Source organism: Streptopelia decaocto, assembly GCF_964273445.1.
Source record: "Streptopelia decaocto genome assembly, chromosome: 4".
NCBI classification, from domain to species: domain Eukaryota; kingdom Metazoa; phylum Chordata; class Aves; order Columbiformes; family Columbidae; genus Streptopelia; species Streptopelia decaocto.
The window spans coordinates 11,262,510-11,286,803 of NC_138658.1; the positions used below are offsets into that span (position 1 = coordinate 11,262,510).

At 38.5% G+C, this 24,294-nt stretch overlaps 1 protein-coding gene across 1 annotated transcript; it reads left to right on the forward strand.

Moving 5' to 3' along the window:
* Positions 1 to 28: 28 nt before the first annotated feature.
* METTL14 (methyltransferase 14, N6-adenosine-methyltransferase non-catalytic subunit) lies at positions 29 to 22,694 on the forward strand. The gene is made up of 11 exons (XM_082052028.1): positions 29 to 340; positions 827 to 915; positions 1,642 to 1,729; positions 6,428 to 6,508; positions 6,891 to 6,978; positions 9,625 to 9,715; positions 11,183 to 11,324; positions 13,879 to 13,971; positions 15,302 to 15,418; positions 18,035 to 18,245; positions 20,413 to 22,694. The coding sequence occupies exons 1-11, from the start codon at positions 164 to 166 to the stop codon at positions 20,724 to 20,726; spliced, it is 1,491 nt and encodes a 496-aa protein (XP_081908154.1). The 5' UTR covers positions 29 to 163; the 3' UTR covers positions 20,727 to 22,694.
* The last annotated feature ends 1,600 nt before the right edge of the window (positions 22,695 to 24,294 follow it).

Here is a 24,294-nt window from a genome sequence, read left to right on the forward strand (position 1 = left end):
CTGCCCTCGGGCGGCTCCCGAGCGCGGTGCGGCCCTGAAGCAGGTTTATCACCCCAAGTTTCTTGAAGGGTTTCCGGGCGGCTTTAGCTTGCCCACGCCGGCTCCCCAAGCACGGCAGCCCGCTGCTGCGGAGGGCACAGCTGCCTCCCCTGCCGCAACCGCCATGGCCACAGCGTCACGCGGCCGCCCCGCCGCACCCATTGGCACAGGGGACGGAAGTGACGTACCGGCAGGAGCCCGGCGGAGCGCGGTGGCGGACTCCCGCCGCACGGCGATGAACAGCCGGCTGCAGGAGATCCGGGAGCGGCAGAAGCTCCGCCGGCAGCTCTTGGCGCAGCAGGTAGCGGGCAGGGGTCGGCCGGTCCGGCCGCTGCGCTGAACGGGCAGCGGGACCATCCCCCCCGGCAGGGCCCGCCGGCGGGCGCTCGAGCTCGTAGGCCCCGCCCTTTCCCCGCGGGCAGGGGGGAGCGGGCGCGCGCTACCTCAGGTGTAACGGTTTCCCTAACGGCGGCGCGGGGGCCGTTTGGCTCCCCTCGGGGCGGCTGCGTGTCCCCGTCGCCACAGATCGGTCGTGCCGCTGCCCCCGGCTGCCCAGTGGGTGGGCAGGGGAAACGGCGACCCCCGGGGAGCCGCGCGATTCGGCCCCGCAGGTCCGGTGAGGAGGAGGCCGTCGCTGCCGGGGGCTCCAGCCGGGCCTGGCTCGTGGGAGAGGGTGTCGGGTTGAAAGAGCGGCCCTTTGGGTTCGCGATTGTTAGTGTTTTGGCTTCGTTTTTGTTTTTTCAATCAGAAGTAACTTTTGCTTGAATTTGTGTTGCCCCTTGTTCAGTTAGGAGCTGAAAACGCAGACAGCATTGGTGCTGTGCTGAACAGTAAAGATGACCAGCGGGAAATCGCTGAAACAAGAGAAACGTGTCGGTCAGTATTGTTGCACGGTATCTGTTAGAAATTAGTTTCTTATAATAGTAATACAAGTTTTTGACGTACAATGAGAATGCTTTCCAAAAAGCAAGCTAAAATCCCACAGTTTATTTTAAAACATACAATTCAGTGAACAATAATGCTTTATGTACTCAAATCTGAACTTTGAATAAGGTGAGAAAGTTTTCCCTGTTAACTTCTAGTAACAGTTTGGAAATCAAGGCTGACTTTTGCTTTGTATGTTAAAAAGTTGCTGTGGAGCAAAACAGGTGTGAATTGAGAGTATGCCACCTGCATTGCCCTCCAGCCTTTATATTTCTGCTAACAGCAATTACAGGGCAATTTAGTTCAAAAGTTCTTATGGAACAAAAGACGTGTCTAGGACAGTATAGCTAGTGCTTATTAATTCTCATGTGTAATAGTAATTTCCTTGTGTGTGCAGGCTTGAATTTGTTTCTGTACTGTTTTGGTTAAAATAAGCTGTACTTTCTAGAGCAGGAAAATTATTCCATGAGATACCTGTTGTCGGGAGTCTTGTCTTTAAGAAGTTGTGCTGCTCTCAAATATACTGAGAGAGGAACAACTTTTGATATGCAAGTTTTCAAAATAATTTCAGACTTTGGCAGAAATATGTAGTCAAGGCAGATGATCAGAGATTTCTGAAGTGTTCTCTCTCCAGAGAGAAACTGTTCTGTATGATGATTTTTTTTTGTATGTTTGTAGGGCTGCTTATGATACTTCTGCACCAAATGCAAAACGCAAATATCCAGATGAGGGAGAAGCTGATGAAGAAGAGATTGAAGAATATAAGGTAAGAAAAAAAGGAAGAAGTGTCTTTTTTTCTCGGTGTTCCTGTGCCTCTAGGGGGACATATAAAATATATGTGTGTATAAATAAAAACAAATGTGATGTGTATAGATACTTTAAAGCAGGTGTCCCTCAGTGGCATCTCCCTTGATGATCTAAGAGAGGGGGCATGGACGCTTAGTAATTTTCTTCAGATGTGGCTTAGATGCATTGAACTCTGCACTCACCAGAACCCAGTATTTGGAGGCTTAATTTAGTACTGCTCCTAGGAAGAGGTAGGCTTAGGTGATAGTGCCCACAGGAAACAGCACTGTGCTAAGGCTCGTTGTCTTCTGTGCGAAGAAGTGGTAAAATGTGTGTGTGCTTGGGTACACACAAAAAAAGAAGTCTTGACCAGAATTTCTTTGTTTGAGAAGAAAAGCTTGCATTTTAGCAAGTGGCACAGGTGATTGGATGAAATATGGGGAGACTGAGGGTATCTTCCAAACCTGCCTGTTAAGTGCAAAGGAATTTGGTTCTGGATGAATGGAAGAAATAAGGAATTCTAAGGGAATGGAAGCAAGATGCCTGGTTTGGGGTATGCTTTAAGTATCCAAAATATCCAGGAAAAGGTCAGTTTAAAAAACAAAGAAAAACGCATGCATTGCCCCTGAACAATTAGTGGTTGTCAAACTCGTATGCCCTTCATTTTTCAAGTGCTTATCCAAGAGCTATTTGATAGCTTTCTTCTTTGATATCTAATGTGATGTTTTGGCTAAGATGAGTGGTAGAGAAAGGACATTAAACAAATGCATGGTTATGAAACAGCTGTCTTTCTGATTTGCATTGTGATTTTGTTGTAGTATATATCCTATCCCCCCCCCCTGCTTTTCTTTGTCCTCATAACCTTGCTTCTGTGGTTATGTAGAATCAAGGTCAGTGCATTTATGAAATAATGCAGTGTCTGCTGTTCTCTTGGATGCCTAAAAATAGTAATTTTTGAAATGTGAGTGCTTGGTAGTGTTACCTTTGTGTTCAGGTTTATAAATCTTTCTGTAATAATGTCTGTCTTACTAAAACAAAAAGTTGATTTATGACAGAACATTCCTTGATGACTAGTTTTTGCATCCTATCTGTAAAATGGACAGACTTTTTTCTTAACATGCAAGTGTTAGCCTGTACATCTTGTTTAGCAAACCAATTAAGTTACCACCTCAAAGGATTTACAGAGTACATGTGCTATTTGTGAAGTGGGCTTTTTGTGCTCACATTAGTGATGAGTTAATATCAGTTTTACTCCTTCACCAAGTATGTGTTTAAACAGCTAGTTGTTCTTTCTGTGAAATATAAGTGGATAAGTCACTTCAGTTGACGAAGCATATGAATCTTAGAATTTTCTCCATTAGCATGGAGAAGATTTACCCTGATTTGGGCTGTAACCACTTACAAGTGGCCAGGCTCTTGCTGTATAGTTGAAATTGAAGAATATTTTAATAATACTACCTCTGACCAACTTCAGTCAAGCAAGTGAACAGATTTGAGAAACTTGAAACCCCCAAGCAGAACATCTGTAGTGGCGCCATCAGCTGTTTTCTACAGACATCGCTAATTCCCTATTGGCAAAGAGATAAGAATATAGTAAGATCCCATCTATATTTATGTAACATTTTCATTAGTACTCTAAGCCTGTTTAAATTTAGCCTTGTAATATGAACTGATGTAAGAATCTAGATCCTTGTGATATCAAGCCCTATTGAGTTGTGATTAATACTCGTTAGACAAAAGTAACACTTAACTATTAGTGTTACAGACAAATATTGCAAGTTTGTCAGTTCTGCTAGGAAAATTAAAGGTATTTTTGATGTTAAGTGATTCGCGTCTTTAGAACCCGTCTTGTTGGGTTCTATGTGGTAGTATCAGTTAATCCTTCTGAAGCAGTTTCACAGTCTTTTTAAGTGCCCTGACTTCAGATTTGGTGGAAATGAATCTGTCCTCAAACCTCGACTGCTCTAGCTGGAGCCTGAGAGTGAGCTGTAATTGCTAGTGGAGGGGGGTTACTGGGAAGATGTGACATTACTGTGGTGCAGTGTGATGGCAGAAGGTCTGCAGGGGCACTCTGTGTGGATGTGGGCATGAAACCTTTAAACAAATGTAGGTGTGTGTTTTAGAGGATTTCTGTCAGTTTCTGGTGTTGCAGATGGAAAGTGAAGTGAGCTGATGACACCTCAGTGCCTTACACTTGATGTTTTGAGAGAAGGCTGAGCGGTGACATCGACTTTTTTATTATATGGGAGAAGCGTGAGAGCTGTTTTTCAAATGAAACATGAAACATGTTATCTCAGCCATGTAGGAACATCTGATTAAAAAAAAGTTGGTATTTTTTGGTTTTGTGGATTTGTTTTTTTTTGGTAGAATAAGTGTAAACTTACGGTGACGGTTCTTAAAGATCATCAGGCTGATAGGAAAATAAAGGATCACAAGGGTGCTTGTTAAGCTTCCTGCTTGACTCTGCATTGCAAACCACAGAGGTGGGAGATATGGAAGAGATGCATTATTGGCAAAAATGAGTAATCGATATTAGTTCTTTAGAACGTCTGCAGTATTCTTGTTCTTGTGGAACTGTGTTGTACTAGGGTTAGTTGAGGTTCATGCTCTGTATTTGGAAGTGTCAGGTAAAGGAACCAGACCATCTACTGCTGCTTCCAGACTCTTCATAGCCTCCTGAGAGCTGGGGTTGTTGCTTCACATCTCCCCTTCCCCATGTGAATTTACTCAATTGTTTGAACTTGTATAAGTGTCTGGTATTAACAGTGTATTATGGGAAATTGTTCCAGAGTTTTAAGTTAGTATGAAGTACAAAAATCCCTGTGATTCCAATTTGCTGTCTGGCAGCCTAATTTGATACAGCCATTTTTTTACTTTGTTTCTGCAAGCAGCGGGCTGCAAGCTTGTAACGCTTCCATGTCATTGTACTGGAGGCTGAAAAAATCTTACTGGGTTGAATCATCATATTTGCTTAATGTGTCTTTTGTAATTTAAATATTATGGGTAGTTTCTGTTTCCCTAACTCAGCAACAATATAGCAGATTTGGGAAATAAGGATGATGAACGTACAAGAGCCCGGTATCTTGTATTATGGTTAATTTCATTGTGCCTCAGCTTTGACTGTGTCCTTTTCCCTTTGAAAGTTGGTGGTTTGGGTTTTTTGTTTGCAACCACAAGACTTCTTTTTTTCTTTTTTTTTTTTTTTTTTTAATCACTTACGAAGGCATAAAGAGAAGTGGGATGACTCAGAAGTAGGTGTCTAACAAGTGTTTATCATCAGAAGGCAAAGATTTAGAGGAAGATGGGAGAGGGGAAACAGGTGTAAGCTTATGATGACATAAGCAGTTTTTAGTAAAACTCAAGCTTTCAGCTCTTTTTGCCTGAATAACACTTGCTGCTCTTTATCTGCTGTTCATTCTTTTTCCTTGTAAACACTGTTGCTGTTTCTGATTGAGTAATCTTTCTCTTTTTGGTCTGGTTAAACGAACAAAAAACTGTATCTCTGCAAGTTCTCTACCTGAATAGTGGGGAGAGGGTGAATTTGTGATCTGTTAGTCACAGCAGGCATTTCAGAAGTTGGTTCAAAGCTCCAATTTCGATAGAATATTCTGCATTCGGACAGCATATACAGCATAGGGTAAATGCAGCAGTTAATAATAGCCTCTTCTCTGCATTTTTGACTTAAGATGTGTTTTATGAGAGAGGTTTGGTTCCTTTCTATGAGGAATCTGGTTCTCCATCTTTCATTTTATTTCCATGTGTTAAAATGTCTTTTTTTCTTTTTTTTTCTTAAATATCTCAGCCTTGAGACAGCTTTCCTCCTCATATGAAGCACTATACTAACTGATTAAGATTTCTGTTGTTATGAGTAACGTATGGAAAAGTACATGCATCCTACTAAAATATGGGAAATCATATTATTAATTGGTTCTTCAGTTTTATTTATTATAATTTATGTACTGGGTTGTTTCAGGATCAATGGGAAAACAGAAAGTGACGTGAAGAAGCAAGTCTACCTTTTGTTTCTCTTTTCTGAGTTCTATGTTGGATGTTCGGAGTATGTCAGTGAGACAGATTTCTGAATCTCAGAAATCTGATGAATGAACAGTTGGTGACACACAACTGGGGAAAAATAGCAATAAGATTCCTGTCTCCTGTACATTTTGAGACTACAAAATGGCAATTTTAAAGTTACTTTTAAGAACAGTCTAAATGAAATACAGGCTTGTACCGTGTGCTGTTTCTGCAAAGTGTGGACTTTAACAGGTTATATAAAGATGGTTTCAGCTGCTAAGGCTGGAACATAAGAGATGATTGCATGGATATAAACGTTCAAAGGTTCTACTACAGAAAAACTTCAATAAAAGATATCACTTGCTTTAGTCCAAGGTTGTAAAGCACTGCCTACACTGTCAGGGTCTAGAAATGAAAGGTTTCTTATTTTATTCTTCTTTCAGAGGTCTTTCCCAGAGACTCTCCTCATTAATGAGAAGTAGACTTTTTGGGAATAGGTATTTTTTTTCCCTGTCCAAAACTGAATTTGGAATAATTCATGATCTGCTGTTTCAGGAGACTTATGTTTGTAGACAGCCCACAGCTTTCCTTAAGAAGAAGAATCATAATGAGGAGAGAAACATCATGATCTTGCAAATTTGTAATATCTGCTTTCTTTCCAAAGGATGAAGTAGAGCTGCAGCAGGATGAAGAGAACCTGCCCTATGAAGAAGAGATTTACAAAGATTCCAGTACTTTTCTTAAGGTGAGCTGCTTTTGCAGTTAGGAGTCTAGTCAAAGCTGACATAGTTATGTTAAACTATTTCTGCAATTGATGGTATTTGAAATACAGCTTTAAAGGCTGAATTGACTGGAATTCGCAAATATGGAAGTTTCCTGTGAAATATATGACTATGTAGTGCTTACATTGATCTGACTAAACACCTGGGTCAACCTACAATAAGCTGGAGCAACAGTGGGCCTGATTTGAAACTGAAAACACAACAGTCTTGACTACTGTATCTTATAAAGGCATGTTATAAAAAAGAAATCTGTTACTTTCTCATTTATCAGACTAACACATGTAGTGTGTGTGTATGTCCAGTTATCTCCCTATTTCTGTCACTGAAGTCCCTTTTGATTTCCAGGGTACTCAGAGCTTAAATCCACACAACGATTACTGCCAACACTTCGTGGATACCGGACACAGACCGCAGAACTTCATCAGAGATGTTGGTATGTCATTGTCAGTAACTGTTTGAAGATAACTGATTTGACAGCGCTTCTTTTTCTTCCCCTTTTTAATTCCTTACAGCTACTGGGAAGTGTAGATACACATATACTTCATAGTTTTGTCTCTGTTAGTGCATATATTTCAATATATAAATTTATATGAATTATTTTATTTTTAATCAGTTAGGAGGTGATTATTACCAAGGCTGTTCTTACTCTTGGTTTTATTTGAAACTATTTAATCAGGAATTATTTTTTTTTTAAACTAAGCTGCTCTTGTTCCAGAAAATAGGTGAGTCTAGTGAGCAGATATTGAAACTTTTGGAAATTTGAATAACTGATTTACAGTTCAGCTGTTTCCTGGATTGTACTGCGTCCAATAATGCATATAGCATGTAAAGTATGGCAAATACTTACATTTATGTCAGTAAGCAATATGGATAGTATGCACCAGCTCAATTATATAACTGCTGACAACTCACTAGAAGGCCCAAAATATTATTGAGCTTAGAGGATGTTATTTTTTTAAGTTTATGTTCATCCAGCCATCACTGAACTTGTTATAGAAATCTTACTTTATTAGGCATGAATTTAATCCTTCTAAAGCTAAGGTACGGTTTGCTTTTGTTTCCCAGAAGGGGTGCCTGGTAGTTATTTGATTAAAAAACAAAAAGCAGGACATCTCCCTTTGCAGTTTTCTGCAACGCTTGCCTATATTTTATCAAATTTGTCAGGCTAAGTGTGTTGTGTTTATAGTTGTCAGCCCAAAGAGGTTTTGTTTGTCCATTGAGGCAGTTTATTTCTCTCTGTATTTTGTGAATGCTTCTGTGAAAGGCATCTGGATGTTCAGTATGAAAACCTGTCCTGACTCAGTTATGTTTCTATCTGAAAAGCATCTGGGCCTCAACAGTTTTGTACTTGAAGTACTTCAACACTGTTCTTTGAAATAAGATGAAAATGAAGAAATAGCAGCCTGTGTTATTGACTCTTGACTTCCGTGCTGCATAAAGAATTGAGAATGAACAGGACAAATTGTTATATGAGTGGTAGTATGGAAATGAGCGTATCAGCAGCAGTTAGTCTAGACCCTTTATTAGAAATGAGGTGTGTCAAGTTGATTAGCGAAGACTTTCTACGTGAAGATCAGACCTCTGCTTAGGTGCTACTTCATAGTTGGACATGACCCTACAAAATGCTGTAGGGGGAGTATTAGTTCCAGAGTACCCAGTTACACCCTTTTGATGTTGCTGTTGGAAGAGGAGACCTGTGGGGTTATTTTTGTGTGTCTTTGTGTGGGTTCATTTTGGTTTTAGTTTTCTTGGTGGTTTGTTGTGGGTTTTTTGGTTGATGGTTTTGTTTTGGTTTTAAACAACTTAAGTCATCTCAATTGAATATTCTTTTACATCTGTTGCTTAGCTGCTAACTGGCTTCCATTTCTGCTGGTTCAGGAGTATTTGACTTGCACTGGCTGGAAGCAGCACAGCAGTGGAAATCAGAACATGATGGTGTTTTTAAGATGTTACGTATTTAAGGAAAAGAATGAAATAACTTCTGGGGTTTTTATGCACTTGTAATAATAGATAATAAGGTTACATATTAAGAACTTTGCATTTACTGGTGTGATGCTAGGGTTGGAAATTCAGAAGTTTGAATTAATATAAGGAGAGGGATGAAAGGTTGCGCAATTTGTGGATTTGGGTTTTTTTGTTGTGGGGGGCTTTTTTGGTTGTTTGGTGGGGTTTTTTTGTTGGGTGTGTTCTTTGGTTGGTTGGTTGTTTTTACTCCATGGATTAGCATCATTTAATGTTGTAAATTTAAATGAACATGAAGCTTTGTAAATAACTCCTACTGAAGTTGAACTGGGAGGCAGGAATGGTACCTTTTTGGTTTGTGCTGAGACTATTGCTAGCCATAGCAAAAACACACTGTTTCTACTTAATTTTTTTGAAGGGGGAATGTAACATACTGAAAAGTTTGTTTGTTTTTCTCTTTTTTTAAAAAAAAGTTTGCTGCAGAAAACCTAATTAGGGTTCTCCCTTTTGTATTCTGTATATATGAAAGGTTTGAAAATTAATGTAATAAAGCTAAGTCTAGGAACCCAATAAATAAATATACATGTAATTCAGATCTTTGTGACTGATCCCAAAGTGCCACATCTCAACAAAAGGGTTGTTTAAGGGAACCAGCAACAACCCAATTGCCATCGTAGAAATTGTCTTCAAAGGTTCAATAAGGGTATTCTGTAAATGAGTGTTAATTAGATCTTAGTATAAACTTATGGATGGGGGTAGTAACAAAATAACTTTCATCATTCTGGCTCCATTCTGGCTCTTGAAATGAAAGATTGGTTCCTGCTGATAAAAGAAGCTGTGTAGCTTCAATCACTGTAGTGGTCTAGAGAAGATCAGTGCATAGACACTGTGTTCAGTAACAGCCATAATTAACTGGGTGAAGGCAGGAGGCTTTGGTCAAGTAGTGAACTAAAAAACTGCTTTAAAGGGTTTAACAACGCTTTAAAGGGTTGTTCTAACAAAAATTTAAATGAGGCTAAGTATTAATATTTGGACCTATTCAGAATACTGGACAATGCTTAATTGACACAGTTTTACTCTCTAAGTAGTTGTTAACTTCATGTTTTCTTCTTCTTAGGCTTAGCAGATAGGTTTGAAGAATACCCAAAACTTAGAGAGCTCATCAGATTGAAGGATGAGCTGATATCTAAATCTAACACTCCTCCCATGTAAGTGTTCTTGTGGAAAATGCCTTTCTTCTCCAGAGCTGTTTGAAGTTAGCTGTCTGCTTTGTAAATCTCTATCTTTAGCACCTGTTCAAAATTTACATTTTCTGTTTCTGTTTGTATATTCGAATTAATCAATTGAAACTTCAGAAGAATAAAATCAGTTTGGTTTTGTTAGTTTAATCTAGCTGTTTAATACAGTGTGTAAACTTTCCAGAGTGTGATTATTTATAGTATCTAAAGCTTTGGTTTTTAAGACCAAACTGTCAGCTGATTGGGCTGCCGGTTTTAGTGTGGGAACTAAAGGAATGTCATATGATCGTGAATCTCATTATATGATGCAGTTTACAATAACAAGAAAAACTTTAAAAATGTGCCTCTTAATATAACCTCAGTTGTTCTTGTAACAGTTTTTTTTTTTTTAATAATATTCAGTTATTATCTTGGTATCCATTAATCAAACGTTACTTTGTAGTGTAAGACCAAAAAATGTTTAGGCTGGCTGGCAGTGATTTGTCCTATTAATTTCAGATTACCTCTGAGTTTTTGCTGAACTTTTGACACAGTATAAGTGTGGAGCATGTTACTCTCAGGAATTTGAACCAATCTGAATGTGACCCTAATGCTTTTAATATACTGGAGTCCTAATCTGTACCCGGTAAAATAGCATTATTTCATGATAGTCACATGAAAAGCTCTGAAATAGTTGTCTGAACAACTGAGATACAAACTGCAACTTGCTATTTTGAAGTTAGATGTGGTTTGGCATTGTTAGCCTTAAAGCACAAAAGGGAAACAATTCTAATCAAAAGCTGCCTTCTGATAACACCAAGTACGCTTATGGTACAATAATCCCTTCCAGACACTTTCTTAGGAAGGGGGCTGTGTGTCTGATAATCAGCTTTTTCAGGGTTAAATGTATAATTTTTTATAGTGATACAACAGTGACTGGGCAGATATGGATGTATTTCAGCACGTATTTAATAAAATCAATGTCGGGAGAATTATGACTTTTGTTATTGGGATAGAGAAATACTTTTCTACTATATGAAAAGTAAGCACACTTCCAGTATTCAGAATCTCCTGAACATAACTTATAATAAATGGGAATTCCTAAAATATGTCACTTTCCCTAAGTGAAGCAGAAGAGAAGTCTGTTAGCCAGTCAGCGAGTGTTTGCTTCTTAAATGTTGATGCATTCTCCTATACAGAAAGCTTGGTGATTCTGTAGTAGTTTCCAGCTTGCCACAGTAGAATCCTAAAAACTGTTTATTGAAAGTCAACTTTAAAAAAGCAAATCTTAATGCAACAGCATCCAGTCTAGGTTAACCGAGAATGCATTATGCATCTTATCTGAATTTTGTGCATTGGAGCTATGTGAGCTACACAGGAGACCCTTCTTGTAACTGGCTACACAGAAGTGCTGTGTGGAGTAGTTTTCAAACCACTGTGGTAACTTTGTTTAAATAGGTACCTACAAGCAGACTTGGAAGCTTTTGATATTAGGGAACTGAAATCCAAATTTGATGTGATTCTCCTGGAACCACCACTGGAAGAATACTACCGAGAGACTGGCATCACTGCCAATGAAAAATGCTGGACCTGGGATGACGTAAGTATCTTGACATGAAAAAGATTTTTGTACATGCACATAAGCAAATACTTGGAGGATTTAACTTGGTATCAAAATGTTTGAGATGTGTTTTAAGGAAAAAGGGATTTTTTTTTTAAGAAAAGACTAGATTCTTAAAAAGACTGTTTTTTATTGTATGCCTGCCTACATTATTTGTGTTAAAGGAATTTTTCTGAGGAGTTTATTGAACTAAATATACCTTTTTGTTCTCTCTGAGCCTGCTTGAAACTTAAATGTAATAATAGTGAGTTTTCTCCCTACCCCCAAATTCCATGAGTTTTCTGTTTGGTTTTTGCTGTTGAAATTCAGAATATCCATTTAAATATTCCCTTGTTTCTCAAAATTCTTGAAGAAATTTTTAAGGTGTGCTTTTTAATGCTCTAGTCTTCTAGTCAAAAGAATAGATGAGTTTGATTCACTTGCATGCCTCCTTTCTCCCAAGTATTGATTAGGTAGGACATTTTAACAATCAAACCAATTGTAATCCTGAGAAGCCTAACAGAATGGATAAACCTTACTTGTGGAGATTTTTCTTGTATTTATGTTTTCCTTTACTGTTTAGTCACATCAAAGATTTTTTGAAGCCGTTTTGATTTCTGACCCCTTTTTGGGAACAAAGAGCAATCTTAATGTGCAAGATGTGGTCCTTTTCCAGATCACTGTTGGTGCTTTCGTTTTATTGTGCTCTAGTAAACATTCAGAGAATTGACTTATAGAAAAGATTTTAAAGTTCTTTCTGTAGTAATTCATGTAGATACTTGTAAGGAAGGAAACACTGAAGATGTATTGGTGACTCCATTCTGTAACTCCTTTTCAATAGTCAGCTATAGAAAAGCAAGGTGAAGGCTGGAGGCTCTGAAATGCTGTGTGTCATCAAGCATAACAATTTGATGACACAAAACCTCCTTCCAAGTTGTCCTGTTCTTCAAGACTGAACCTGAGTATTCCTTATCACATTCAACAAAAAACTTGTAATGCTAATAGCGATGAATTGGCTCTGTCTGCTCTATGGATCTACACTTTACTCATAAAAAAACAATAACAACAACAACATAGCAAAACCACAGACAAACAACAACAAAAAAAACCCAAACAAACTCACTAAAAAAAAATTAACAAAACAAAAATCACCAAAAAAACCACCACCAAAAAAACCCCCCACCAGCCCCCCCAAAAAACCCAACCACCAAAACCAAAGAACAAACCCACCCTCACAACAAAGCAGCCAACCTGTAATACAGCGGAATAGCTGATTAAAAAAAAAAACAACAACAACTATTTGCTTAACCACGTTAGGAATTCTTAAGTTCAGGCACATAGGTGGGAATATGCAACTAATAAATACCTGTTATTTAGAAACCCTATTTGAAAGGTATGCAGGACTCTGTATTTTCAGCAAATTTGTCATAATATGAGTGAATCAATAGACTGAAGCGGTTGTTGCTGAGATTTTTTTTTTTTAACTGTGTTCTATGCATTTCTGGGGAATGAGGTGGTGGTGCTACCTTAAAGTAGATGTAGTGTGTCCCTTAGGCTGCACATGCATAACTTCAGAAGTGAATCAATCAAACTAAAGGATCATGAGAACAAATCAAAATTCAGTCTACCTTTAAGGAATTAATTTGAAAACAAAGGCATTCATGCCTCCAATGAGACACGAGGTAATGTACATGTCAAGGAAGAGGTAGTGTCTGTGTTCACCACTCTGTTACATCAGGCAAAAATGGTGCCTGGCAGCATTGCCGGGGTAAAAATCATTCTGTCCTAACAAAAAAACTGGAAGTGTTGGAGTCAGGAGTCATCCTCTTAGTTGGGATTTATATCCTCTTAGAATGGCTTCTGCTGCATTATTTTTTTCCACAATGGCACTGAATGAAGCTTGATTTGGTGTGTTAGCAAGTTACAGATGAATCTTTTCAACTTGTAATGAGTAACAGATGTTTTGCATCTGAAGTTATTTCATCCTGAGTGTTACTCATTCGTCATTGTTGAACCACTGTCCTGATAAATTCTTGCTTTTTTAAAAATTTTCCTGAGAGTGGAAATGGAGAGGATGTCTCTCCTATATGATAATAGGAATTAAACTGTTTTTTCTTCATAATGTGTCTTCACAAGCTTCACATACGTAGTTCCAGGGCTGAAGAGAAACAGAACACCATTGCTCTGTTTTAAATCTTTTTACTACCAATGGAATAATCAAACAAAGCAGAGGTTTAGGGGGAAAAAATAACCATATGGGTTATATTAGTCTTTTAAGTCTAGAATTTTCTATACAGATACAATTTCTGTTGAATAATTAAGCTGATCATCAGTACTGTTGAAAACATGCACTTGGTACTGATATGGTAACTTTTCCAACATATTTTCTGGGAAACAAGTTTAAGAGGATGGCTGCAAATGGTATACAGACTAACATCTTTAATAGAAGTGCCTCCTGATGGTTTCTGTGATAAGGCTTCAACACTTGTTTAGTATTCTTCCTGATATAATTGGTAATTTATATTTAATTCAGAAACACTTTTGTTATTATTAGATCATGAAATTGGAAATTGAAGAAATTGCAGCCCCAAGGTCATTTGTGTTTCTGTGGTGCGGTTCAGGCGAGGGTCTGGATCTTGGCCGCGTGGTAAGATGATGTTTTAATTTAATTCATCAGGGATGGGCTTAAGAGTTTATTTTTATCCTTGACTTTTTCTGTATAGAATTCTCAACTGTAAATGCTGAGAGATGTTTTGTTACTGTGGTAGAGGATATCTAACTTAAAGTAGATTAAATATATTTAAGTGTATCTGCCCTTAACTGTTTAGATACTGTTATTTTCCAGATGAGTCACTGTGACTACGTGAGGAAGTGTAATTCTGTAGTGACCAGAAAGCTGTACTGCTGTCTCGTTCTTGATGTATGCATGTTGCCATAGGAGCAGGTTGCCATGTTGAGTGCATTTACATCACTGTTTTTTAACAGGTGTCTTAATAGTTTTATGCCAAAAATATTCATGCTAGTAGAAAGGTCCTACTGTTGCATAAACTGAGTTAAAATTGCATGCATAGCACTGCTTATTTTCAGAAAACACCTGGAGTTTAAATAGGTTTACTCTTAGTGAGCTCTGTTAAGTTCTACTTCCCTGTAAGGTCTTTGAGTTTCAGAGTAATCTTTCTGCCTGCCGGGGTAGCACTGCTTGTGTTGGGGTGGTGGGGTCAGAGTTTCCAGTTGGCTTCTGCTATGTTGAAACATTCTTTCCTTAGTTTGAGCAGTCCTTTCTGTTCAAACAAGATGGCATTTGTTAACATGTGGTTACTAATCTGTTTGCTTTATCATCTGCATTTCATTCTGAGGTTAGTTAAAGTAGCTATTTTGGATAGATAGATTTTGGTCATAGACATATTCATAGCAGCTGGACAGTTCTTGAATACAGCAATAGCCAAATGAGCTTGAGTCCTTAATGCCCAATTTCTTCCCTTCTCAAGACTACACTTGCAGGCGTTAGGGATTGGAAAAAAACCACGAAGTGGTAGTGAAGGCCTTTGGTTGTTTATCTTCTCGTTTATAGAACTTTGCATTGATATGAAGCACTATCAGAGTGCAGGTATTAGTGGAGATAAGGACAAGACGGCTGATCGCTATGTTGTTAAGACTGGTCTAGATTAAATTTAAATGTCAGTAGGTGAAAATGAGTGCACAGTTGCATAGGGGATCTGTGCGGTGTTTTTTTTTTTTTTTAAATAAAAGTGATACATGGACAAATTGATGTGCACATAAACCTCTTTTTTAAAAAAATTGACAGCTTGACAAAACACAGTACGGTCATGCCAGTAAACAAGGTATCTTATTACTCTATGACAAATTTCTTTTCCATCTATGCTTTACGAAAAGTCAAGTACCTATATGAGGGTTCAGTTTAGATTCCTTTAGCTTTTGGTGTAATGTGAACTGCTTTATCTGTCTACAATATTTAGTGTCTACGCAAATGGGGTTACAGAAGATGTGAGGACATTTGTTGGATTAAAACGAATAAGAACAATCCTGGAAAGACCAAGACTCTAGACCCTAAGGCTGTTTTCCAAAGAACCAAGGTAAAGGTTTGGCTCAGTTTCTCCTCTGTTCCCATCCTGTCTCTTCATGCTAATGAAACACCTGGTGCTCCACAGCAGTTGGTGGCGTGCTTTCAGGAAAGCAGACACTAGGACTTCACAGTTCTCTTCTGCAAAGTACATTATATAGAAATAAACATATTCATAGGACAAATGATGAACTTCTGCCCCCTTCTTGACTGTAGTCAATGTGAGGTGTAGAAGTTTCATCAACATTTAACACTGCTTGGTACATCTCTATTATAGTCTTCTAAATGTGATACTCACATAAGGCGTGTTGAAGTACATGTAGCTGAGGCTTCATAGATGGATGCAACAAGAACGAAATCCTGAGAGGAAAAATGGAAGCTGGATAGAAAATGTTATTGTACATTGCAATGTTTTTGACTTCTGGGTTGTTTCAGTTATGGGTGAATGTTAAATAAGCAGTTAGTCTTTTTGCAATACCTGTTGTATGACATGCAAACTCTTCCATGTTAGAAGAGAAAACTTGCAGGTGGAGGAACAGCTTTTGAATGGAACTAAACTAAGCTGTAGAATTTTACTAAATTTAATGCTGAAAGAAGTCTTTACAACTGTAGATTATAAATGGATGCAGTCAGAAAAAATAACTCTGGAAGACTGGCTAAATACTCATGTACAGGTATGTGCCCAGAGCTTGGACTGTTAGGGACCAGAGCTCAGCCAGAATCTCCTGACTTCCTGAAGGTGATTCTAATGCACAAGTGACAGAATTGGTTTAAAGTAAACTGTTTCTTAGGGATGTGGTGTAGGGAAAAGATGATTTAAGAGGCTTAAATGTATGTTATTCAAAAATGTAGACAGGATTAATAAATAACTGTTTAGGGTATATGTGGGTGTAACTGGCAGTTTTACTGAATACAGAATATTGGCTGACAGTTTGATAATTTAAAGTGTCTTTGATCTCAGGACTCATTCCACATTCATTAATCATTTGTTAGTGCTAAGCATCCTCAACTCTGTCTTATATTTGCCATTTTTTAGGAATATAAACTTCCCTTTAAGATATCTGGAGTCTTTCTTCGACTTGCGTTTAGATTAATCTGAAGTTTGTTTGCAAGTGTGTTGTAGTAGTTATAAATATTTGTAAGTATAAATATTGTATGTTTATTGCATATAGTATGGCAAGTATGTGTAGCTCACTTGTGAGGGAGGTTAACACTAACACAAGACAATTTGGGGGTGACTTTGTTTGGCAAAGGAGAATAATTTCTAGTATCAGAGAATTTCTCTGTTTATTGAACAAGGGTTGGGTTGAGATTGCTCTTTATAAGAAACATTGAAAATTGAGCTAGCTTATTCTGACTAAAACGTAGTCTGTTGTACAAGAAGTATTTACCAATGATTACAACAGCAAGTGCTATCCTGTTATATTTAGTTTAGACATCTCTCTTGATGGATGCTTTATGCTGTGCCACCTGTTACAGAATCTTAGGTACTAAGATTCTCATAAGATTCTGTATTTTATAAAAATAACATGTTGTGTGTAGTTCTTCTGAAGACTAGATTTGTGAGGCTTTACTTGATGGCCAGTTTGCTTAGCAGTGTTCTGCCTTATTATGTAGTTAAATGTAAGATCCGAAAACCCTGTAGCTTGGGTGCAGTTGATCAACTGCGAAGATTTGATAGGTCACCTATTCTACTTCTCATATTTATTCACTAACTCTTAAAACCCTTGCCAGAAATCGGGGAGCGATTACATACTCTTGTCTGCAACTTTTTTTAGAGCCATCTGGTGGTGGTTAGTGAATCAGTGTTTTAGGATACAGGGGAAGATCGCTCATCTGAGTTTAATATTCCCAGAAACAGAACTCTGAAATAAATAAGTAAACCCCTCATTTCCTGCTGTACCAATGATGGTGATTCCTCATTCATAGATTGTACATGCTAGTCACTTCCATTCATCTATAATGTTTCAGAGGAAAGAAAAGCAATGCATGTTACAGTTAAAGAACATTTTTAATGCTGATGGAGTTGACTGAGAGTGTATTCACAGTTTGCTAGTGGTTTTACTTTTTGGATGCAGTGTTATCTTCTAGTAGGAAATCTGAGGCTGAAGGCTACTTTTGTAGCAGAGCTACAATGTGAAAAAAATACATCTTATTTTCATTGACAGACTGTTTCATGACTGGGAACTTTGAAAATTATATGTATGAATAAAGTTAGGATCAGAATGCTAATACAAGTATTAATTAATACCTACTCCCTTAGTCTTGCCTTCAACTTGTACTCTCCTTGTGGTGATTTCTCGGCCTTTCCAACTTAAAGCTCTACTTTTGCTGTAATTGAAGAAGTTCAAGTATCTTATCTCAGCCTCTATCTGAGTATTATCACTTTGCAGTGTAGTTTTTCAAGCCAGATAGCTCACCCTACTCTCTGCTTTGTTTTCCAAGGGTTTTTTTAGTAGCTCCAGCTTGTTCTGTTCTAGTTCATGCTTCAGACTTTTTTCTGTATAAGAGTAGGATCTACTCTGCCTAGAATTTCCTTTTCTCTCCATTTTGCTCAAATCACAGACGTCTGTGCTGTAGTAGCATGTGTGGCATGTGACAGGTCCTCTTCTGTGTTCCTTGTACATAGGAGCACTGCCTCATGGGCATTAAAGGAACTGTGCGTCGCAGTACAGATGGTGACTTCATCCACGCTAATGTTGATATTGACCTCATCATCACAGAAGAGCCTGAAATTGGCAACATAGAAAAACCTGTAGAGATCTTTCACATCATTGAGCATTTCTGCCTTGGACGACGACGTCTTCATCTTTTCGGAAGGGACAGTACAATTCGACCAGGTAGCTCTTATGCTTATTTTTGTCGAATGTTAATTTACTTTAATAACCATCTTCCATCATCTGAGGCCACTTGGTGGGTTCTGATGGAAGCTGAGCCAATAACGGTTAATCCAAATGTATGATACTTCTGCCAGCGCTTGCACCAGCTGAATAACTGTATTTCTGCATCTATCCCCATTTCTCCCACTATGGGATTACACTACAACAGAAAGCCAGATGAACTTTCTTGGTGGCTTCTCCATAGTGGAAATCTAGTCAGGAGTGAGACAATCTACTGAATGGAGATACTGCCCAGGTTTCCAGCCCTCCCCTTCAGAGAACTAACCAGCCTAATGTTCAGCATCAGAGAGGGATTGTGGCATCACTTGACAGTTCAACACCGTGACAGTATCGAAGTGGCTTCTGCTCTAGTTCATGTTCTGACCCTCGTGATGAAATAGAAGAAACTTTTGCTAGAACTGAAGTTCTCACGTGTATTTTCTTAGCAAGAATGTCTGTCTAGGGTGAATCCTTGGCCTGTGTTGCAGGGACGTCATATAGAACCCTATTAAGTGTTATTACAGTTAGGTTATAATTTCTGCTCTTACTATTATGTTTGGGAGCAAGTCCAAATCACAAATCCAGTTTAACACTGCTTACTGTTAAGTTTTGGTTTTTAAGTATTTTTAGAAGTAAATATTTGCTCAAACAAGAAAACCTTTAGGCTTTTGTTTTCTCCATGTTTTCTCTAATTGAAAATAAATGCTGAAATTATTCAGTATTCTACTGGAATACTGAAATGTATGATTTCTGTCTTTTTAGGGTAATATTCCGGATATTTCTTTTCTATGAAACTTTTATTTTTGGACTTAATAGTGAAGTAAACTCTATACTAGCTCTAAAAATTAAAGTATCTATATCGTGTGTAAGACAGAGTAGCAGAATTCTCTGCTTGTAAAATTCCCATCAGTGTCCCAAAGAGGTTTCTAGAGATAAGTCATGGGTCAGAAAAAAGACTTCAAGGAGGTGCATTTTTGGTTTGTGTGTCAGTCACAAAGCAGCATTGTTTGGAAAGTCTGAGACAACTATTACTTTTTTCAGAAGAATTTTTTTGTTAACCAATATTTTTGCCTGTTCATGTGTCTAATTTAAAACTGAGTTTTCTTTTTTCCCTGTGTGTGGTGCATTTACAGTTCTCAGAAGCACCATTTCTTTCTTTAAACCAATTTTAAATCACTATGAGCCCCTCTCCTTCTTTCTCGCCCTCTCCTTTTCTTTCTTTTTAACATTTGCCTTGTTTACTGCACATTTATGTAAACTCCCAGGGTAAAGCAAACAGTGTTAAAGAACTGGTCTTGTCGGGTTTGTTTTTTTTTTATTATTCTTCTTTTCCTTATAAGCGTGTTGTTGAGATTACTGAACTACATTTTTCTTCATTAATATATGATACAACAGAAAATTAAGTTTCCATTGACATTTTTAGTGGTCTAAGCCCTATTTTAGCAGCCCCGTTTTAGGTCAAAATTCTATGTTAGGTCATAATATGGAGAAATAGGAACATATTTGTTTTAACTGTCTGCCTACTATGCTTCACTTGGTGAAGCTGAAGAGCCCACTGAATGTTATGTTTGTGCATAAACAGGTTAGTTTAACTCTTTAAGCTCTATTTTCTTATCTTGTGGGCTTCGACAACAGCATTGCCATTTTATTGTGTTCTCAGATGTGTGCTTTCAGTATGCTGTGCTCTTGGATGCACTGTCACAACTGGTTTCTGGATACAAAATTACTCAATTCATGTTTAAATGCCTTTTTTAAAAGGGAGGAGGAGGATGATGTTACTTTTAAATAGATGAATTTACTGATCTGGTTTACAATGTGGCCGCAGAGGGACTGGAAAACATTGTAGTGTAAGAGCAAGTGGGAAGGAGCGGGAAAGGGTCTTCTGAAACCACAGCTTCAGTGTTCCCATAGCCAGATGTAATTTTTTAAAAAAAAAAGAGGGGAGGGGAAAGAAGGCCTTAAAAGTGTCAAAATGTGGCTTTCCTAGAGGTGACCTTTTCATTCAGTTCAATACAGGTGATATCTACAAGAGTCTGTCCCCATCACCTGAGTGTTTGTTTGCTAGGGAAAGGCAATAATGTCCATGCAGCTTGTTACTGTTTTTGTTGACTCTGGCTTTGTTCCTTAGGTTGGCTGACTGTAGGACCCACCCTCACAAACAGCAATTTCAATGCAGAAACATATTCTTCGTACTTCACGGCTCCAAATTCCCACCTGACCGGCTGTACCGAGGAGATTGAGAGACTGCGGCCCAAGTCACCACCACCCAAGTCCAAGTCTGACCGGGGAGGTGGCGCCCCAAGGGGAGGAGGAAGAGGCGGGACTTCGGCTGGCCGAGGAGAAAGGGGCAGAGAGAGGAACAGAACTAACTTTCGGGGTGAGAGGGGTGGCTTCAGAGGGGGACGTGGAGGTACCCACAGAGGAGGCTTCCCCACCCGCTGATGACTGTTAGGTAATTGTTTCCTACCCCGTTCCCATGCCTCATCTCTGAATCTTTTTCTTACTCTTGTTTTTGATAAAGTGAATTATCTGGGGACTCAAGCTAGATAAATTTTAAAATTGGTTTTGGTGCAAGCATTTACAGATAGTTTGCCTTCCAGTGACCAGCCTGGCACATCACCTCACCTGGTAGGCAGGACCCTGCACCTGACAGCACTGAACTCAGCCTCCTGACAGCTTCTGTTTGTCAAAGCAGAGAGCATCATCTCTGCAAACCATGGACAGGATTGAACTGAAGATACTTGCTTTCCCCTTACAAAACTTGCAACATGTAGGCTTTTTTACAACTGTCATTTTCTCCAAAACATGGATTCCTCTTCCTTCTTTGTAGGTCCAGGTTTGGACTGACTTGGAACAATATGTTGGAATGGGCAGTTCTTAATTGCATGGCCATAGCAGACTTACTCTCTTATTTATGGAAGAAAAAGTGCTGTGTCTATACTGACACCTATTTTAACTTCTTTTAAACCAAGGAGCAAATTGAATAAATAGAATTATATTTTTTCTTATTTGGTTTAAATTTCCCAAATTATTCCTGGGAATAGGGAACAAGTTCATTTTTTATTTGTGGTGTATAAGCCGTCACTTTTCATGTTTGTTGTGGGGAGTGTGTTAATTCTGTGCAGTTGCGTGTTGTGCTTCGTGGTAAGCAAGAAGTCGTGGGTGTATATGCAGTCCAGAACTTCCACATAGGTCTGGATTGCTTTGGGATTTTCACCCAGTGTCCATAGCTTTGTTCTTTGGTGGGGAAAACAGTTTTATTGCAGAGTCATTGCAATATAAGTAGTAGAAAGGCCTCGCTGGAGGTCATATTGGAAATGTGAGGCAATGCTGTAAGAGCGAGAGCTTCCTGAAAATAACCACCTGGAGAATGAGGGTGAACTGAGTGTTTTGCTTTCCCTGTGGCCGTTATGCGCATTGGAAACAGGTTGTTGGTGATCAGCTCTGGAGTATCGAGTGAAGAGGAAGGAATTCACTTTGGTACGTATGATATTTGTTTTTAGCAAAACCACGACTCTGACCTTTTCAGTCAATGCTTGGTAGACTGAACAAACTTGGCTGTTGAAGTCTCAGATTCTTAGTTGTGGATTTGGGAAAATTGGCTTTTAAGTCTCATGAAGTTTCTCTGTTGAAGCCTGACTTTTAAATGACTGTCCTGTAAATTAGTGGATTATTAAACTTGTTTATCAAAGCTAATTTTGAAATATTTTTCTTAATATTTTGTGGGTTTGCTTTCCTTGAGGTTTTGGGGTGACTAAGTTTTCCTGTGGTTTCCTCCTTACTGTTTGTAAAAGAGCAGGCAGTAACTGTTCTTCTGGTGCATGAATTCTTAGCACAGAAATTTTTATAGGTTCTTGTCAACTTCAGGGCCTTGCTGTTGTAGTTGGTAAGGGACTGCGGAGGTGTAGGTGAAACTCACCTGTTTACATTTTGATTCTTTCGGTGTTATATTAGCACATCTGAGGAGTGATAGGGTTTGGGGGAGAGGGTGTTCTCAGGGTGGCACTCATTGACTGCAAAAGGCTACTTAGAACAGCATCTGGTAGTTTCATGCTGCATTAAGAAAACTTTTTTCTTGATTTTTGTGCTAATCGTGTTCTTACCTATAAATACCAGAGACAACCTGAGGAATGTTGGTTTTGTGCCAGCAACAAAACTTATTCCTTTTTTTCTCAATTTGTAGAAAATATTAACTCCCATTTTCTTCTTTCAGTTATATGTTCATAGCTGATAGTTCAATGCTTAAGCTTCTCTTAATATAGAATATTAGGCTACACTGAAGAAGAAACTCAAAAATAACTGTTTAAGATGTGCATCTGTATCAGTTTGCAGAACTCAGGATGCTGCTCAAGACTTCAGTGACTTGGGAAATTAACTGCACATGGTCTTGTAAAAAAAAACAAAACAAAACCAAACTACCAAATTCATCCTTCCTGAGCATGCAGAGTTCAGTTTCTCAGTTTTTCCTTTAAAGTTGAAATAGCTAAAAAGTAGTCTAAAGAAAAAAAAGAACACTGCCCCAGAGAGTGTTTGATTTTATCTATATGGATGGGCAATCTTCACCAGGAAAGTATAATGTACATGTTGTTAACAAGCAACCTACCTTTTTAAATTGAGGTTAATGGAGAAGGAAATAGAACATTCTACATGTCCTCTGTGAAGAAAGACACCTGCTGGTCGTACTCGGAAGGTGCTGTTTCAGCAGTCACAGATGGGCTGTAAAGGTAAGGCAGTAGCGCAGGGTGCATATCCCCAAAGGCTTTGTGTCATGTACTTGCGGCTGTGGAGATCATACTTAGAAAATACCCTAGTGAGACAGCATTCCTACCTCCCTCTCCCCGCCCCCCCCCCCCATTATACAGTGAAAACATCTGGTCTTTTTTTTTTTATTTTAAACACTTTGGATCTGGTCTATATCTAAAGTGATGTATCTAAAGTGACGTTTAGAGATGAAAAGCTTTTAATTTTGTTACCAGTTGTCAGTTAATTTCTCAGCTATAACACTTCAACAAAAGGAGAAGGGTAAAGCTCATCACCACTGAACTGATGAATATTTCATCTGCTACAAGTGACTTAACTGAAGCATGTTGTCCTTGAAGATAAAAAGCCTAACAAGTTGTTTTTCTTTCCAAATGCATAATGCCACCAGTCTGATTTGGGATGCCTGTCTAGGTCTTATCTTTCCATTCTAGAAGAGGCTTATAGTACTTTGAGTATCTTACATGCCATATAAATCAAGTGAAGGATTTGACAATTACACTGACGAGATACTCAGGATGTCTTAGCATCTAGCTCCAAAGGGATTTTAAAACATCAGTCAGCTGTAACCCACCATGTATAAATCCAGCCTTTGGCTTGACAGTTCTTCGCACTTTCTGATATTGCTGGCTATTAAGAAGTTGGTGGAAATGCTGGGTGTGCCATGCAGGTCAGTGGGCAATGATCTGGGGGGTTTGGATGTTGTTCCTTAACACAGTATCGTGAGCACAGGCTCACTGTGCACGTTCATAGATACTGAATGCTTTGTTCAGTGGCATGGGATTTAGGCTGCAAAAACTAAGGAACAATTTTAATCTGACAGTGGAAGTTAAATGGCATTAAGTAAAGGGATTAATTTTAGAATACTCAGATGTTCTTAAATCCTTTGCAGGGGACAGAAATAACCAGAACACACTATAGAAAAAAGAAAAAAAAAAAACACAACATGTAAAGCCCATCAACTTAAAAACTGTAAGTCTCTGTTTCTTGAATATGGCTTTTAAAGGATGCATTAACTGAAAGGGTGAGGTAGTGAGCCCTCTTGTTTCTGTATGTACTTGAAAAATTATTTTTCCTTCCAAAATTGGTATAGTTGGTGGCAGCTTAACTGCTGCAGTAGAAATCTTGCCTGTGTAATGTGATGAAGGTCAACTTAATAACATGGAGGAAAGCTTACTGATCCTTTCCATTAGAGCCATTCCCATGGGCAAAAAAGCAAGCACTAGGTAAGTTTTGTAGTGAAACATGAAGT

Bases quoted from the DNA above. Each gene is read 5' to 3' on its own strand.
- METTL14 (XM_082052028.1), top strand. From the start codon at position 164: ATGGCCACAGCGTCACGCGGCCGCCCCGCCGCACCCATTGGCACAGGG. The intron at 1,730-6,427 runs GTAAGAAAAAAA...TTCTTTCCAAAG, and splicing joins AAGAGATTGAAGAATATAAG to GATGAAGTAGAGCTGCAGCA. The intron at 18,246-20,412 runs GTAGCTCTTATG...TTTGTTCCTTAG, and splicing joins GGACAGTACAATTCGACCAG to GTTGGCTGACTGTAGGACCC.